The 18,460-nt window shown below is 45.2% G+C and overlaps 1 protein-coding gene across 4 annotated transcripts in view; it reads right to left on the bottom strand.

The window, feature by feature from the left end:
• Nucleotides 1-18,460, bottom strand: part of LOC143958226 (organic solute transporter subunit beta-like) — a 56,477-nt gene that overhangs the window by 17,570 nt on the left and 20,447 nt on the right. For 2 of the 4 annotated variants that reach the window (XM_077467728.1, XM_077467729.1), the window contains 2 exons: nucleotides 14,331-14,474; nucleotides 7,298-7,422 (listed from right to left, as the gene is read on the bottom strand). In XM_077467728.1, coding sequence (XP_077323854.1) covers nucleotides 7,298-7,394 — 97 coding nt within the window. In that variant the 5' untranslated portion in view covers nucleotides 7,395-7,422; nucleotides 14,331-14,474. The remainder of the gene's footprint in view (nucleotides 1-7,297; nucleotides 7,423-14,330; nucleotides 14,475-18,460) is intronic. The other 2 variants (XM_077467727.1, XM_077467726.1) reach the window with 1 other exon arrangement.

The raw sequence follows: 18,460 nt of genomic DNA, 5'->3' as shown, positions 1-18,460 counted from the left end.
TGAGCAGTCGGATCAGTCAGAGGATGAGGAGTCAGTCCCCTCCTCCCAGGCACTCAGAAAGCAGGTGCAGTATTACACTGAATTGGTGCGTACCACGTTCAGAATGCCAGCTGCTGAAGTCGCTACATCCTCTGTCTCTTCCCTGGGAGTCAGGAAAGCTCCACAGACTGCTTGTTCCTTCCCAATTCATCCTTTAATGGCTGACTTGATGTATAAGGACTGGGGACATCCCGATAAACTGTTTGCTCCTCCCAAGAGGTTTTCTATGTATTATCCCGTGGAGGAAAGCTTCACCAAGAAATGGGGGGCCCCATCTGTGGATGCGGCTATCTCTTGTGTGAATAAAAACCTAACTTGTCCTTTGGATAATGCGCAGGTATTTAAGGACCCAGCTGACAAAAGGCTGGAAACCTTGTTAAAAGCCTCCTTTTCCATGGCCGGCGCTGTGGTGCAACCTACAGTCGCAGCCGTGGGGTTGTGCCAGTTCCTTAAGGAACAGGTTAAACAGATGTCTGAACTCCTTCCTAATGAGGAAGTAGAGAAATATGCAGAGATGCCTCACATCTTATGTTTCATAATTGATGCGATTTTGGATTCTGTCCAACAAGCATCACGTTTGTCCCTCATGTTGGTACACATGCGTAGGGCTCTATGGCTAAAAAATTGGGCTGCTGAAATGTCATGCAAAAAGCATTTGACTGGGTTCCCGTTTAAAGGGGAACGGTTGTTTGGAGAGGAATTAGATAAATTCGTCCAAAATATTTCGGGAGGTAAATCTACACTCCTTCCAGTCAAGAGGAGTAAACGTCCTTCATTCAGGCGTACTCTCTCTCCCGAAGCGTCGAGCTCTAAACAGTGGCGACGGCCTTCTCAGCCCTCCTCGGCTGCAAAGCCTTAGGGCCGAGCCCAGGGACAGAAAAAGACTTGGGGGCGGAAGCCTGCCAAGCAGACCTCCAAGACATCCTTGTGAAGGGGCGCCCCCGCTCGGCGAGTGGGGGGAAGGCTCCTGCAGTTTGCAGGCGCCTGGCGGGTAGAGATTCAGGACAAATGGGTGATCTCTTCAGTATCTCTGGGCTACAGGCTAGAGTTTCAGGAGATTCCACCTTCCCGTTTTCTAAGGTCAAGGATCCCCAGGGATCCGATAAAGCAGAAACCGCTATTTCTGGCCTTAGATCAATTACTATCCCAAGGTGTGATAGTAGAGGTGAGCCCGAAAGATCAGGGTTCAGGTTTCTATTCGAATCTCTTCACCGTTCCAAAACCAAACGGAAGTGTCAGACCTATCTTGGATCTGAGAGACTTAAACCGGTTTCTACACATCCAGACCTTCCGGATGCAGTCAATACGCACTGTGGTCTCCTCCCTGCAAGGAGGAGAATTCATGGCATCAATAGATATCAAAGACGCATATCTCCATGTGCCAATATTTCCCGCACACCAGAAGTTTCTGAGGTTCGCGGTAGAGCAGCGCCATTTTCAATTTGTGGCCCTGCCGTTCGGCCTAGCCACGGCCCCTCGAGTCTTCACGAAGATTCTAGACCCTCTCTTAGCAATCTTAAGAGTTCAGGGCATAGCCGTCAGGGCTTACCTAGACGACTTGCTTCTCGTAGAGAGAACTGCAACATGCCTAAGTCGCAGCGTCACCAAAACGCTAGAACATCTGGGCCGCCTAGGTTGGATTATAAACCTAGAAAAGTCGTCTTTACAACCGACCACCAGGTTGGATTACCTGGGTCTGATTATCGACACCGCTCAGGGCAGGGTGTTCCTTCCAAAGCCAAAGGCCTTGGCCATTGGAGATCTAGTGCGCCTGATTCTGGGCAGAAGATTCTCCTCCATTCGGTTGTACATGAGACTGTTGGGAAAGATGGTCGCCTCTTTCGAGGCCGTTCCATTTGCCCAGTTCCACTCAAGGCCCCTGCAAAGATGCATCCTTGCGATTTGGAACAGGAAGCCCCAATCCCTGGATCTTCCTATGCGTTTATCCCCTCGGGCACGCAAAGGTCTTGTCTGGTGGTTACAGACCAAAAATTTGCTGAAGGGCAAAACCTTTCTTCCCCTCTCATGGAAGATTGTCACCACGGATGCCAGCCTGACAGGCTGGGGAGCCGTGTTGCAGGAAACATGCTCGCAGGGAAAATGGTCTGCGACCGAAAGTCTGCTGCCCATAAATGTCTTGGAGATTTGGGCAATTTACATGGCACTCAGAGAGTGGTCTCACAGACTGCGAGGTTTCCCAGTTCGGATTCAGTCCGACAATGCCACCGCAGTGGCTTACATCAATCACCAGGGCGGTACCAGAAGTCTGGTGGCCCAAAAGGAGGTGAATCGCATACTTGTCTGGGCAGAAGAGCATGTTCCGTGCCTCTCTGCAGTCTTCATTCCAGGAGTGGAGAATTGGCAGGCAGATTATCTCAGCCGCCAGCAGTTGTGCCCAGGAGAATGGGCTCTGCACCCCGATGTGTTTCAAGACATATGTCACAAGTGGGGCACTCCAGACGTGGATTTGTTTGCGTCCAGATTCAACAGGAAACTGGACAACTTTGTGTCAAGGACAAGAGATGCACTTGCTCAGGGGTCAGATGCTCTGACAGTTCCCTGGGATCAGTACAATCTGATCTATGCCTTCCCCCCGAACCCGCTGTTATCGAGGTTCTTGGGAAGGGTCAAGAGGGAGACGAAGCCGGTCCTTCTAGTGGCCTCGGCTTGGCCCAGGCGACCATGGTTCGCAGAAATCATGAAGTTGGCAGTGGGCAGGTCATGGACCCTCCCTCTCCGGCCAGATCTGCTCTCACAGGGTCCAATTTACCACCCTGCTTTACGCAGTCTGAATTTGACGGTCTGGCTGCTGAGACCCACATTTTGAGAGGCCGTGGTCTTTCGGGGCCAGTCCTCTCCACTCTGGTCAATGCCAGAAAACCGGCCTCCAGGCGTATCTATTACAAGATCTGGAGGGCATATGTTTCCTGGTGTGAACCCAGGAGATGGCATCCTAGAAGGTATGTCATTAGCAGAATCTTGGCCTTTCTCCAATCAGGCCTTGAAATGAATTTGGCCATAAGCACCATCAAGGTGCAGATTTCGGCCCTATCGGTCTTTTTTCAAAGATCGCTTGCATCACATTCCCTAGTACGGGCTTTTATCCAGGGGGCTATGCGGATGAGACCGCCAGTCAAACCTCCGGTATGCCCTTGGGATCTGAATTTGGTTCTCTCGGCCTTAGAAGCCCAACCATTTGAACCTCTGCATCTGGCTTCTTTAACTCTCCTGACAAAGAAGCTGGTGTTCCTAGTAGCCATATCCACGGCTAGAAGGGTATCAGAATTGGCAGCTCTTTCCTGTAAAGAGCCCTATTTAATTATCCATAAGGACCGAGTGGTCATGCGTCCCAACAGGTCCTTTCTACCTAAGGTAGTTTCAGGTTTTCACCTGAATCAGGATGTAATCCTACCATCCTTTTTTCCAAACCCTCAGTCCACAGAGGAAGAATCCTTACACACTTTAGATGTGGTTAGAGCAATCAGTCTTTATCTTCAGGCAACTGCTCAGATAAGAAAGACTGACTGTTTATTTATTCTGCCAGAAGGCCCTAAAAGGGGTCAGGCAGCGTCAAAGTCCACTCTTTCGAGGTGGATCAGACAAGTTATTTCTCAGGCCTATGACTTAAAGGGGAAGATTCCTCCTTTTCAGGTGAAGGCGCACTCTACTAGGGCTGTAAGTGCTTCTTGGGCAGTGCATCACCAGGCCTCCCTGGCTCAGATCTGTAAGGCTGCGACTTGGTCATCAGTCCACACATTCACCAGATTCTATCAGGTGGATGTCAGAGGGCAGGAGGATATCGCCTTTGGGCGCAGTGTACTGCAGGCTGCAGTTTAGGTCCTCAGGTCCCTGGCGGTCTAGATTCATGATCTGTGTCTCCCTCCCCTCAACCTGAGCATTGCTATGGGACATCCCACTATGTAATGAAGCTCCTGTGTCCCGTGATGTATGATCAAGAAAATAGGATTTTTATATACAGCTTACCTGTAAAATCCTTTTCTTGAGAGTACATCACGGGACACAGGGCTCCCGCCCCTCTTGGGTTTTACGTGGTTTCTTATTGCTTTGCTACAAAACTGAGGTGCCTCCCTGATGGGAGGGGTTATATAGGGGAGGAATTCTCTTTAATTGGGTCAACCAGTGTCCAATCACCAGAGGTGCCTATATAACCCACTATGTAATGAAGCTCCTGTGTCCCGTGATGTACTCTCAAGAAAAGGATTTTACAGGTAAGCTGTATATAAAAATCCTATTATACATACATAAATATCGAATTTCAACTAATACGAACAAAATTATAGTGCATATAACGAATTAATTTGACACGATTCGAGATTCAGTATAACGAATATCGACACTCTACAGAAATAACGAATTATCCGAAATTGTATTAACGTAGCATAATGAATACAACAGAACAAAATTTTACGAATGACAACGAAGCGACAATGAACCGAACGGTTGCGCACAAGTCTACCGATTACATTGTTTTGTGGAATTGTCTTTTGAATAATGTATAATAGCTCCCAACAACAAATGTTTACAAGAAAAGAGAAACATTTTATTTCATGGATTGTTATATGGCTTATCTTCTTTTATAGCCTCTAGGTGTTAGGTCACAGTGACTTTGTTATGAGTGGAAGTTCACCTTATGCAAAAATTAGTAAATGCAATGGGCATTTTTTAAAGCTTAAGTTTAGCTAAAAACATATTTTTCTACAGCTTTAGTTACATTGCTTACCTGTAATGAAGTATGTCCCACCCAGCGACGGCTGGTGCTCAATATTTGGGGGGGGGGGGGGGGGGAGTGTCAAATCAACTTATGATGTGAAGGTGGACCTCTGATGTGAAGGTGGACCTTTGATGTGAAGGTGGACCTCGGATGTGAAGGTGGACTTGTGATGTGAAGGTGGACCATCAGAGGTCCACCTTCACATCACAAGTCCACCTTCACATCAGAGGTCCACCTTCACATCATAAGTTGATTTGACACTCCCCCCCCAAATATTGAGCACCAGCCGTCGCTGGGTGGGACATACTTCATAATGTATAATAGAGTGAAGGTGGACCTCGGATGTGAAGGTGGACTTGTGATGTGAAGGTGGACTTGTGATGTGAAGGTGGACCTCTGATGTGAAGGTGGACCTCTGATGTGAAGGTGGACCTCTGGTGTGAAGGTGGACCTCTGGTGTGAAGGTGGACCTCTGGTGTGAAGGTGGACCTCTGGTGTGAAGGTGGACCTCTGGTGTGAAGGTGGACCTCTGGTGTGAAGGTGGACCTCTGGTGTGAAGGTGGACCTCTGGTGTGAAGGTGGACCTCTGGTGTGAAGGTGGACCTCTGGTGTGAAGGTGGACCTCAGATGTGGTCCACCTTCACAACTGAGGTCCATCTTTACATCAGAGCTGGGCCTCAGATGTGATGGGGGACCTCAGATGTGATGGGGGACCTCAGATGTGAAGTTAATTTCATCAAGGTGGTTTTGTGCATTGCCACAGGCTCAGGTTGCCCACTCAAAATGTTGCCTACTTTTAAAGGGGCGCCGAGACAGGAAAAAACAGGTTAGGAAAAGCTGATTTAGCCCAATCGAATTCACCTAAAAGTATCAATTATGAGTGAGCTGAGCATTTAAATAATATGATGATTGGTGGACTTTAAATTAAAAATCTAAATAAATTTTTTAGTTCATTTAAATTCAAGATTTCATTTTAATTAGTTAAATTACTAAATTCAAATGAACTAATTAAATACAATTATTATTTAAAACTAATGTTAATTAAACATTTGATTTAAACGTAACATTTAACTTAAAAATAGGAGACGTTTTCAGTTGGATATGGCGGGACAAAGGTTTAGGTATGCTCAAAAAATAATAATTTAAAAAAAATTAAACAGCAATTGTGATTCTGTAGAACAGGCAATTAAAGTGTAGCACCCTGAAGTTTAGGCAGGGTTGCTATCAAATTTAATTGCCAGGCGCTAGTTGTCTTGGCCAATTGTTAGGAGATCAATTGATTTCCCCCTAATTCTGCAATAGTTGTACTTTTCTCTTCTGTCACAAGGTGTCATCGTAGCTGGTGACACTAGATAAGACAAGGGAATATCAAGGACAGATTAGGAATGAACGGGGTATCTCAGCCAATGGACAGTGATTTTCTTGGGTCCCTTGGCCTGCTGGTAGAACCTATTTATTTGGGTCGATTCAGGTGATCGGGGTTCTGTGCCACCTGGACGGCTGTCTGGATGGACGTGTGTTTTATTGCCCCGGGCTGCTAGGCCAGAAACCTATGGCCTATCCCGTGGACTTTTGACTGCTAGGCTGTCTGAGGTCCTATCCAGAAGCAGGAAAAGGAGCGTAGGGTTGGGACTACTGGCTTGTAGTCCAACCAGAAGTAACGGTTCAGCCGGCCAGGGAACCAGTTGTGGTGGGAGGTAGAGAGGAAGCTGTTGCTACTAAGGGACCATCCACCTTGCTACCGGAGACCACTGTGAGTAAGCTGGAGCAAGTACCAGAGCAGACTTCTCACCAGCCAGGGACAGTGAAGAAGTGGGAAAACTTCAGCAAGTGCCAAGCCAGGGACCCAGTGGGACAGCAGATGTGACGCTTGTGGAGTATCTGTGAGTGCCAAGCCAGGGACCTAACGTGCCAGCGGGGGTGAAGCTTGAGGAGTATCTGTGAGTGCCAAGCCAGTGACCCAGCAGTGAAGCGGGGGTGACGCTTGAGGGAGATACTGAGTGCTCACAGTGAAAGAGCTCAGGGGATCCAGTGGCTATTGGATCTAAAGTCTAGTGAGAGAGAGACTGGGAGCTCTTTGAGTGACGACCCACAGTGAGGGAGTGTGGGGTAAACTGAGAACGGTTTGTGTTGAAAACAGTTGAATACAATTGCCGTTAGTAACAGCTACAAGATTGTTGCCATAGGAGATAGCGGTCCTACCTATACAAAAGTGGCGTCCGGCTGGAGGCCTTCACCTGTAAAGCTGTCTACCTATAGAAGTCTCAGAGTCTGCTAATTATCTTTGCATCTACCTAAGGGTTTCCTGACCCTAACCCTCTCTCCCACAGTTCAGTTCAAGATACAATAAATCTCTTTGCATTCAAAAAGTGTCTGGCACCCACCTGTTCATCTTGCATTACACCCACCATGCCTCCTAACCCACTCTACACTGAAGGATGTCAGCTCCTCCTGACTCTGGAGGTCACCATTAGGCCTAAAGAGGCTCAGGACTTTACTACAAAAGGTAAAAAAAGATTTACTTACGATCTCCAATCCGGAAGAAGTAAATCGCTTTCTGCATCTTCTTTTGTTCTTCAGACATTTCCGTTATTGCTGGATTATTTTGATTAGCTTCCGCCATGTTTAGATGATACCCCAATATCTGACAACTGCAGAATAGAAAACACATAAAGAGACAAGTGTGAAGGCGCACAACCGTACTGGCATTTCACAAACTGTATGGAAGAGCTAGCGAGTTTGTATATTACTAATTGATGTATGGTATGTGTTAATATATAATATATAAATATATATATATATATATATATATATATATATATGCATGCGTGTGTGTGTATACAGTAATATACAGTATATTTTATATTATAATTAGGGCTGGGAAGATTAATTCCTCGATTAATTGATTCTTTTTTTGATTGATCAAAATTCTTTTGATCGGTACTCACCTCTCCGCCGGCTTCTGGGTCTTCAGGGAGTTCCATCGGAGATCCGATGACGTCACGGACATCAATGTCACCGGACTCCTTCCCCAAGTGCCTCCATCTGCTAAAGAAGGAAAGGGGGGGAGGAGTCTGGTGACGCCGAAGTTCTGATTGAACGTACCGTGTACGGGGGAGGAGCTACGCATGACGTCACCCGCTGCTGCCCTATGGAACGAACACAATTGTAGGCTTTACATGCTGTGTTTTTATCATCTTTATGTGAGTAGTTTGTGTTTAAACACAAAAATGAAATCTTATACTTAAAGAGGAAGTAAACCCTGATGGGTTTACTTCCTCTTTTTTTCCCTGCAAAGGTAAAGCATAATGGACTACTATGCATCGCATAGTAGCTCATTATGTGTCACTTACATGACACAGGAGCCAGCGAAGTCGCCGCTGTCCCCTGTAGTCCGCCGCATCCATGTTGCTGGTGGCGTCTCGCAGCTCCGATGAATCACAGCGGCGCAGCCGCGATGACGTCACTCCCGCGCATGCGCACGGGAGTCGCGTCTCGCAGCTCCGCCGCTGCCATACGGCGAAGCCGCGATGACGTCACTCCCGCGCATGCGCACGGGAGTCGACAAATTAGGCAAATCCATTCTTGGATTTGCCGCATTTAGTGCGCCTGCGCGCCGCTGTCTACGGCGCATGCGCCGTAGACAGCGGTGCCCATTTTCGGGCAAATATCTCCTAAACCATATAGGTTTAGGAGATATTGCTTGGACCTACAGGTAAGCCTTAATCTAGGCTTACCTATAGGTCCAAGTTGTTTGGAAGGGTTTACTTCCTATTTAAGCGGTGAGCACTTAGATCTTTTCTTTCTACACTGACCTGGCGTCTTTGCTGAGATCTAAGGAAATGTGAGAGAAGTTTATGGTCCGTGTTAACCCTTTTGATACCCGCTTGCATGACCACCTGTTTGCACAGGGGTCCATGCCATAAGGTGAGAGTGATTAGTTAGACCCGGAGGTGGAGGGATTGTCACGCTACTGTGGAAATAAAAAAAAATACTTACGTCAGTGCTACAGTTTGAATTTAAAACGCATTTGTTATCAAGTTAAGTCATGGATTGTGGAAACTAGTGTCAGGTGATTGTATATAGTGTATACCACATTTACCACTGACTAATGCAGAGTTGCAATGTAAGGAGATCAGCTAAAAGTAGTTGGATCTGTATGTGCGTTATAATTAATCAAAATGAGTTGATTAATAAAAAAAAGATCGATTAATCAAACGCGAAAATTTTAATCAGTAACAGCCCTAATTATAATACAATGTTTTGTTATTCATGTCCTATTTATAAAGTATCAAATGTTACATTCAGCCAAGAGTTTCATACATTAGTTGATGGATCATTTGTCTTTTCTATAAAGCACATTCACCACATTATTTTCATTCCTTTAAAAAATATTCCCCAACATCTGGTTTTATTCTTGCTTTCATGTCTGACGCTGGTTCCTGTAAAGTTATTATTAAATCTGACCTCCAGGTATGATTTGTATTGTATAGTTCTATAGGTCCAGCTTGGCACGGTGTAAGTATGTATATCTCATACATGAGGGGCCTTTGGGGAAGCTGACAGTCATTAATGTAATCGGCGCTACTTGTATTTTTTTTTAATGAATACAAGGCAGTCTCTGGACGAGATGGAGATCGTGATGTCACCGACCCTTCTCTCCATCATGTCCAATCAGAGAATGCCTTGGGGCCCAAGGGCTCAACAGGCTCCATCTTTTTTTTTTTCTTTGGCTGAACTTGCGTGTTCACCTAGCTTTATTTACAAGATTCACCAAAAAGCTTTATAAAATACTAATGTTTGGTGCTAGCCAAAGGCATGCAGAGGCATTTAGGCAAACATACCTGGGATCATGCAGTCTTTATATAGAGACCCTTATCATTCTTTTTCACTGGTCATACTGGTAAAATAGTGGCAGGAGAAAACACTGAATCCATTTTTAAAACCACACTTAAAGTGAAATTAAACCCAAAAACAAAAATTAAAGCGGTAGTAAAACGCAGTTGTTGAACAAAAAATAAATGAACAAATTTCCCTGCAAGGCAATGTCATAATGTGCTAGTATGCATGGCTAGAATGCTTCTTACATGGGTGGTCACTGAGAAGAATGCTCTTTACATTGGTGGTTAGTGGAAACTGGAAAGGATGCTCCCAACATTGGTGATCAATGGGAAGAATGCTCCCAACATTGATGGTTGGTGGACAGGGCAGGACTTAGGGTGCTGGGGGCCCCTGGGCTTGAGTCACTTTTGGGCCCTACCTTCTATATTAATTTGTTGCCATCTGGTGCCGTAACAATATAATCGATCCAATCGTTATTTGAAGTGCCAAGCTACTTTTAAAAGGTGACTGGTACCGTAGACAGTGTTAAATGCTAAACAAAGTAATAATCTATTACTGATTGAAGCTTGAAAAGTTTTTTTCCAATAAATAAATAATGATTAAAAAAGTTCAAAGTGATCAAGTGTTTATTGCAATGCACAAATATCTTGGTCAGAATGAGAACATAAAACACTTATTTACCTGGAAAACATATTGAAAAACAATCAACTACCTTGTAAGGTTGCAATCATAACAAATCAATTGCAAGAATATAACAAAATAACTCATTGAACAAAGTAGTGCAAGATAAATTGTACATTCTACTCCTCCTGAGTATTACAATACCACATGTGTGGGACTTTTCCACAGCCTTGCCACTTAGAGAGGCCCAACATGCAGGGAGCGCCGTCACGTGTTCTAGGAGCATAAATTACACATCTAACTTCTTGACTACCTATTACACTTTTGAAGGCCCAGGAGCACCAGGACTATGACACGTGACACTGATGTGGCACTGATGACACGTGGCACTGATGACACGTGGCACTGATGACAGATGGCACTAATATGTGGCACTGCTGACAGATGGCACTAATACGTGGCACTGATGACACGTGACACTGATGACAGATGACACTAATACATGGCACTGAAGACACATGACACTGATAACAGATGGCACTAAAATGCGGCACTGACGACATGTGACACTGATGACAGATGACACTAATATGTGGCACTGCTGACAGATGGCACTAATACGTGGCACTGATGACAGATGGCACTAGTACGTGACACTGATGACACGTGACACTGATAACAGATGGCACATGGCACTAGGGACAGGTGGCACTGGGGACAGGTGGCACTGGGGACAGGTGGCACTGGGGACAGGTGGCACTTATACATGGCAGTGGCACTGGGGACAGGTGGCACTGATGACAGATGGCACTTATACGTGGCACTGGGGACAGATGGCACTGGGGACAGGTGGCACTGGGGACAGAGAGATGGCACTGGGGACAGCACTTTACATTGTTTTTTTTATTTTTTTACTTACAGTGACAGGCTGCACGTCGCTCTCCCTCCTCACATGCTGTCTCTGTGAGGGGGAGAGCCGGTGATGAGAGATGATCTCATGATATCATCTCTCATTGGACAGATCAGTGCTAAATGGCCGCTGTGATTGGCCATTTAGCATGATCTGTGATTGGCTGTGTCCAAGGGACACTGCCGACACAGAACTTCCCCGATGCGCGCCCGCGGCACGCATCAGGGGAAGTAAACATAGAGGAGGACGTCCAGGGACGCCCTCCCAGCAACTGCCTTCCGCGCTGTAGCCTGCTATAGCGTGGACGCCTAGTGCAAAGTATGGGCTTGCGGGGCCCCCTATTGGACGGGGCCCATGGGCTTGAGCCCCGTCAAGTCCTATTGAAAGTCCGGCCCTGTTGGTGGATACTGGAAAGAATGCTCCTTACATTGGTCGTCAGTGGGAAGGATGCTCCCAACATTGGGGGTTAGTGGAAAGAATCCTCCCTACTATGTTGGTCAGTGTCAATGCTCAATGCTCAATTTGTTGGTGGTCAATGGAAAGAATATCCCTTACTTTGGTGGCCACTGGGAAGAATGCCCATCTTACAGCAGTGGTGGGAATGCCACCCCTACAGATAGCTAAAAAGATCACTGGTGTCATGCAGCTGGCTCTGCCAAGTGGCATTGGCCCCAAAACCATGCCATCAACATCAGATGGGAGGTCAATCAGCCACAGCCCAAGGAACCCCCAGTAACCTCTGGAGGAACCCTTGGCATTCATATTACCCTGGTTGAGAATGGCTGTTCTATACAGACTTATGACAAACTATATGAATTGGCCAAATGTTAATAAATAAAACATCAATTCAATATAAATAATAAATACATATGCAGTGTTTTTCCTGGAGGGATCTCTGAGAATGTTCTCAGGTCTCCTACAATAGTATAGAGGCTGCCAGATACAAGCACAGTTCCATGCACACGGACAATTCAGATGTCTTTTTAGAGTTTATTTCTTAATAACTTGAACTGGAGAGGGGTTTAGGGTCACAGGATACTCCAAATCATAATCGCAATCAATGAGAGGACAAACTTCTCACAAATCTTCTCTATTGTAGCCTTTCCAGGAGGCAACAGAGAATGGCCAGTATATCTAGGGCTTTATAAGAGCAGTCCCAGTCCATATTGCATCCTCTGGCACTTAGTTCCCTTCTAGCTAGTGCCGGTGCTACCACTAGGCAAACTAGGCAGCCGCCTACGGTGCACAGCTGCTGGTTTTCCTCTGCACCTGCATGCTCTGCAGGCTGCAGTATCTAAATAACTCAGTCCGACCGGTAGTGTAATTAGAGGTGCAGCGCAGCATTGGAGCCAGCGCTAGAGGAAGCAGAACTGATGCTTCCTGTATAGCAGGCACCTTCTGTCACAGGGGCAGGGCAAAGGGGGTGGGGTCAGGGGTGGAGCCAATGGGGGCTGCAAAATTAGGTTTTGCCTAGGGTGTCAAAAATCCTTGCACCAGCCCCGCTTCTAGCACTTGCACATCCAAGAGACCACAGCAAGGTCTTTACTTGCAATGTCCCAGGAGCTGTCTACCATTCAGCATTCACATGAAGTCGATTAAAGATCCTTCTTCAAACCAGGACTTCAGGATAGTGCCCTCCAGCAAATAATCCTTCAGCAATCTTCTCCAGGCCTCAGCCCAGCTCCCGCTGAGGCCTGAATTGCAATTTTTCTTTATTGCAACAGTCCCAGAAAAACTCAATCCCTCTCTGGAAAAGGCCTCCCAAACCTCTATCATCTCCCCAGTCACCTTCTGGACATTTTCTTTCAGGGATTGGCCGGGGCAAGATAAATATTCATACTGGTCAATTGAAACTCCTTGCCCAGTGCCCTATATTCTGGAAACTTCTTCCAGAAGCAGATGGGATGAATCAAACACCCAACTTAGGAAACCCTAAACAGATAAAATGATCATTGCTCCACTTACTATAGCAAAGCCAAAAACTAGATTTAGCCTAACAGCCTAACTAAAGTAGGACCTGCACCTACATATATGTAGCGCTCTCTACTTTTCGGTAGGTGCTTAGTGGTGTTTTTGATAGCGTAGGGTGTAGAGATAGGTAAATTTGGCCACGGGCCATGTCTTTTTGCTGGGCCTAGCTGTGGATTCAGGGTTGGGAGTGTCAGGACAAAAGGTGGGGGGGGGGCACCTACACTTGGGCTCAGGGATGTCTCCTCTGCTGGACGGTAGGTGCGCTGAACAGAGAGGATGGGCTGAGACCTGAGTGGCAGGAAACCACATGTGAGAGAGCTGACCAATCGTTAATTTGAGTGGTCACAAGAGGAGGTCTCTCATAAAAGGGGGATCACATGTCCTCGGGAGGTTCAAGGTTGGAGTTCGGGTTCAGGCTGAGGCCCGGGAGTTCAATAATTCTGGAGTCGGGTAGCCGGAGTTGACTCCAGGAAGGCCGAAGTTGGGCCCCTGGAGCAGGAGTCATCATTTAGAGCTGGAGAAATACCGGGACGTCCCAGGCGAGGACATACCGGACTGCACGGGAGGAGGAAGTAAGAACTAAGAGGAGGAAGAAGACCGGGGAACAACCTTCTGTGAGTAGAGCATGGACTGTTGTTGGGAGAGTGCAAAGAGAGTGCAAACCCAGTGGATCTATTCCGAAACTTTATGCTGTGTATGCGAGGACCACAGTATCAAGCACTTCTCGGGGCTATTGAAGGAGGTTGGACACTGCAAGTCACGGGAATAGTCGGTGAGGCCTGGGACTTTGAGTTTCAACATCCACAGCATTATTCAGGGGAATGCTCATCTGTCCATAGTGAGAGTGCATTAGAGAGAGAAAAGGGAACCAGAGAAGGATCGCTGGAAGGGAATCTAATTAACACATCTACGGCTATGGTTTAATTTCCCCTTTCATTTCCAAGTTGGGGTTTAACAGGGCATCTCATATGCTTCATTAGACCGCCCTATAAATGTATTCCCAAATAAAGCAACTTGAAAAATTCAGAGTTCTGTGTCATGGAATTGCATGGGAGGATCGAAACCGGAGCAGGCTGGCAAAAGGTAAATGAACACAATCAGCAGTCCCCAAGGGGGTAGTGCGCTACATATATTAACTTAAAGGGGTTGTAAAGGTTCTTTTTTTCTATTTTCTAAATAGGTTCCTTTAAGCTAGTGCATTGTTGATTCACTTACCTTTTCCTTCGATTTCCCTTCTAAATGTTTTTTTTTTCTTTGTTTTCTTTGTCTGAATTTCTTACTTCCTGTTCCTCCTCAGTAAGCTGTTCAGTAAGCTGTTCTGGCTAACTAAACACCGCTCGGATGATGGTGTGAAGTTTACTGAGGAGAAACAGGAAGTGAGAAATTCAGACAAAAAAAAAAAACATTTAGAAGGGAAATCGAAGGAAAAGGTAAGTGAACCAACAATGCACTAGCTTAAAGGAACCTATTTAGAAAATAAATACAAACGCCTTTAAAATATACTTGATCATTATTTTATTATCTGTGGCAAATCCAATTCTGTCTATATGGCCACAATCAAGTACTGTACATAAAAAAAAAAAATGCACTATAGCAGTATGTAAAAAAAGTTCATCCAAAGTGGTCGCTTACCTTAGGCATCATTTTAACCTATAGAATGGAGCCTTCAACCTCAACCCAAACTCTAAACTTGATTGACCTCAGTACAAGTAGAGCTTAGCATAGCTCTACTCTGTCATTAGATTGTATAACTTGCAGTAGAAGATTATAAAAAGATCTTAAACTTGGCACTTAAAAGTACAATAATGAACGTAGGGTAGGGTAGTTGCTATCACAAGACATTGGGAAGATGTTATTGGCAAATGTCAACCTTTATATAATTCCTGTAAACATGAATATACTGCAGTTGGCGACCAATGCTGGACTAGTGGGTAAAAAAAAAAACAACCCCATTAGCTGTTTTCTTTGAGTATTGGGTCCCCTGTGAACAAAAAAAAGTGTGAAATTACAGCAGACAAAAAGTAGCTGAAGGGCAGAGAATAGGACCAACCTCCAAAGAGCAAGGGCCTCGATCCCTCCATCCCCTGGGACGCAAAGGTTCTTGATAGGTATAAGGCCTATCCAGGGAAGTTTATAGAATTTCAAAACATTGGAGGGGTACATATGTATATATGAAAAGAGAAATTTCCAAAAATGACACCAAGTGGCTGTATAAATTAAGAACAATGCAACCATACGGTATGAACATCGAACTAGACTTAAATTGTTTCTTGTCTGATGATTAAAATTGAAATGGGGAGAATAGAAAGCAAAAAGAGGAGAATTTCTTAATAAATGAACAATACACAAAAAAATAGCAAGGTGGCTCAAAATGAGTGTTTAACTTTGTATTTGTTGGGAAGTTCTATCAATGTTTTGCGACAAGTATGTAGATAATTTTATTAAAATTCCTGGAAAAAGGTTAAGCCACGCGTATTGGGAGGCGTCGTTTCCGTTCACATGAGCGCTAAAGCATTTTAGTCGCCATTTAGGGTTGAACTAAGTTAAAGACTTCTAGTGTTCATTGCATAGTTACATAGTTAGTAAGGTTGAATAAAGACACCAGTCCATCCAGTTCAACCTGAGTGTCTACAATTGTCCCCATCCCTATACATTGTACATCACACACTCGATACCCTCAAGGAACCCACAATCCAAGGTCCCCATTCATACACTAGGGCCAAGTTTGGACATAGGCCAAGTAGCCTACCTGCATGTCTTTGGAGTGTGGGAGGAAAACCCACGCAGGCACAGGGAGAACATGCAAACTCCAGGCAGGGAGTGTCGTGGTTGGGATTTGAACCAGCAACCCTTTTTACTGCTAGGCGAGAGTGCTAACCACTACACCACTGTGCTGCCCATTAATGCACATTAATGGGGGTGAATTTCTAAGGCCCCTTTCACACTGGGGCGGTGCGGCCATCTATTTTTAGTGGCGCTTTACCGTCGTTTTAGCTGCGGTCTGCGGGCGCTAGCGGGGTGGTTTTAACCCCCGCTAGCGGCCGAAAAAGGGTTAAAAACGCCGGCAAAGCGCCGCTGCAGCGGCGCTTTGCCGGCGGTATTGCCGTGCTGTCCTATTGATTTCAATGGGTAGGAACAGTTTAGGAGCTGTGAATACACCGCTCCTTCACTGCTCCAAAGATGCGGCTAGCAGGACTTTTTTTACCGTCCTGCTAGCGCACCGCTCAGAGGGCTTTCACACTGGAGTGAAAGGGGCCATTTTTTTCAGGCGCTATTTTTAGCGCTGTAACGCCTGAAAACCGCCCCAGTGTGAAAGGGGCCTTAGAGAAGAAAAAGATCTGGAGAAAAAAACTAAGTAAAAAAAACTAGTAAAAACTAGAGTATCAAAATATTAAAATAGGAGTTTATATGTGTTTTAAAATGTATGAATTGGATATAGGGAAATGAAGTAGTTATGAGATAAAAGTGCGTTTGTAGGAGCTTTGCGTTGAGAAATGTAACTGTCGTTTGGAAAGGAAAACAACTAAAACAGCTAAAGCAGAATGCACCAAAAATATCTGAAGTTTTTAAGAATAAGAGAAATAGTTTAATCTATATATTGCATATTGTACGAGGGTTTGTAGAATGTATTTATTACTTTGATTGTTTCGTAATGAAAATGATTGTGTAGAAATGAGTACGAACGTAGTACTAAGTGTCATTCGAATGGCACTGAGGCTGCGCACTATGATTAGAACAAATGAGAGGTGGATCTATTCAAGTATAAAATGTAGTACGAAGAGTGACCAGGCACGCCCCCCGAAGACATTATACTAACGAAACGTTCGGTCGGAGGCAGTGCAAGGTAACGCAGGACATCCGGTCGTTCTGGCTAACAGCGCGAGTGTGTGGAACGCACGCCATCTGTAGTGAATAGAGTGGACACCTTCGGTATTGCAGCTCCCAGTGTCCTGGAGAAAGGCACTTTTTCAAGTAAGGAGTCATTTGGCTGTAAATTATTTTTAATTTGTTAATAAAATTGAATTACGCTATGGAGGCTCTCCATCTTTTTTTTTTATATACCGCACCTACCGTCTGTGAGGAGGAAGGCTGAATTGGTCTACAGGTTAAAGGCATGTGAGCAGGCACGATCCTGCAGGAGCGATCATTGACTTACTTTTTCAATAAAGTGGTGAATAAAATCTGGTAAGCTGAATCATATTACAATCACTTATTTGGTGTGGTGAAGGATCACGGGGAAGGTTGTGGCTACATCTAAAGATCTGTCATCGTTTTGTGTGGGACAATCACATCACGTTATAGAGGAACTTCTTTGGAATAGTTTAAATTGCAAGGACTTTTATACTATAGTTGTTGCAGCAATTACTGTCACTGCGGTGTTATCACATGAATGTGTTAATTATTGCTTAAATGTATTTTGTTATATATTATGGTGAATGCACTGTGATTAGTTGCACATATGATATTTGATAATAAGCGGCAAATTATTGATTGTTAATTGAGAAGGTTAATATTCATGTTGATGATTCATTTTTTTTGTTAATTAGCGCACCCTACATGTTATCTATATTCTGAATTGAGAAGTGTACTATTGTATTCTCTTTTTTCAGGGGAGCAGCATTAGAGTATTCATTTTTGAGCTTATATTTTTTTTGGCACAGGTTTTTTTTCTATTTTTTTACACATCCTTAATGTCTAACCCGCTGGTAACAAAAGTGAGTAAATTGGACCCAATAAGCCATTCTCCCTCCCCGGTGTCATGTGACTCGTTAGTGTTACAAGGTCTCAGGTGTGAATGGGGAGCAGGTGTGTTAAATTTGGTGTTATCGCTCTCACTCTCTCATACTGGTCAGTGGAAGTTCAACATGGCACCTCATGGCAAAGAACTCTCTGAGGATCTGAAAAAATGAATTGTTGCTCTACATAAAGATGGCCTAGGCCAGTGATGGCGAACCTTGGCACCCCAGATGTTTTGGAACTACATTTCCCATGATGCTCATGCACTCTGCAGTGTAGCTGAGCATCATGGGAAACATAGTTCCAAAACATCTGGGGTGCCAAGGTTTGCCATCACTGGCCTAGGCTATTAGAAGATTGCCAAGACCCTGGAACTGAGCTGCAACACGGTGGCCGAGACCATACAGAGGTTTAACAGGACAGGTTCCACTCGGAACAGGCCTCGCCGTGGTCCACCTAAGAAGTTGAGGTCACATGCTCAGCGTCATATCCAGAGGTTGTCTTTGGGAAATAGATGCTGCCAGCATTGCTGCAGAGGTTGAAGGGGTGGGGGGTGTCAGCCTGTCAGTGCTCAGACCATACGCCTCACACTGCATCAAATTGGTCTG

This window comes from Lithobates pipiens, unplaced genomic scaffold (genome assembly GCF_037356315.1).
Source record: "Lithobates pipiens isolate NorthernLeopardFrog02 unplaced genomic scaffold, aLitPip1_a1.2 Scaffold_6, whole genome shotgun sequence".
In the NCBI taxonomy this organism is placed as follows: domain Eukaryota; kingdom Metazoa; phylum Chordata; class Amphibia; order Anura; family Ranidae; genus Lithobates; species Lithobates pipiens.
Note: the sequence above shows the minus strand (reverse complement) of the source record. Positions and strands in the feature narration are given on the sequence as shown.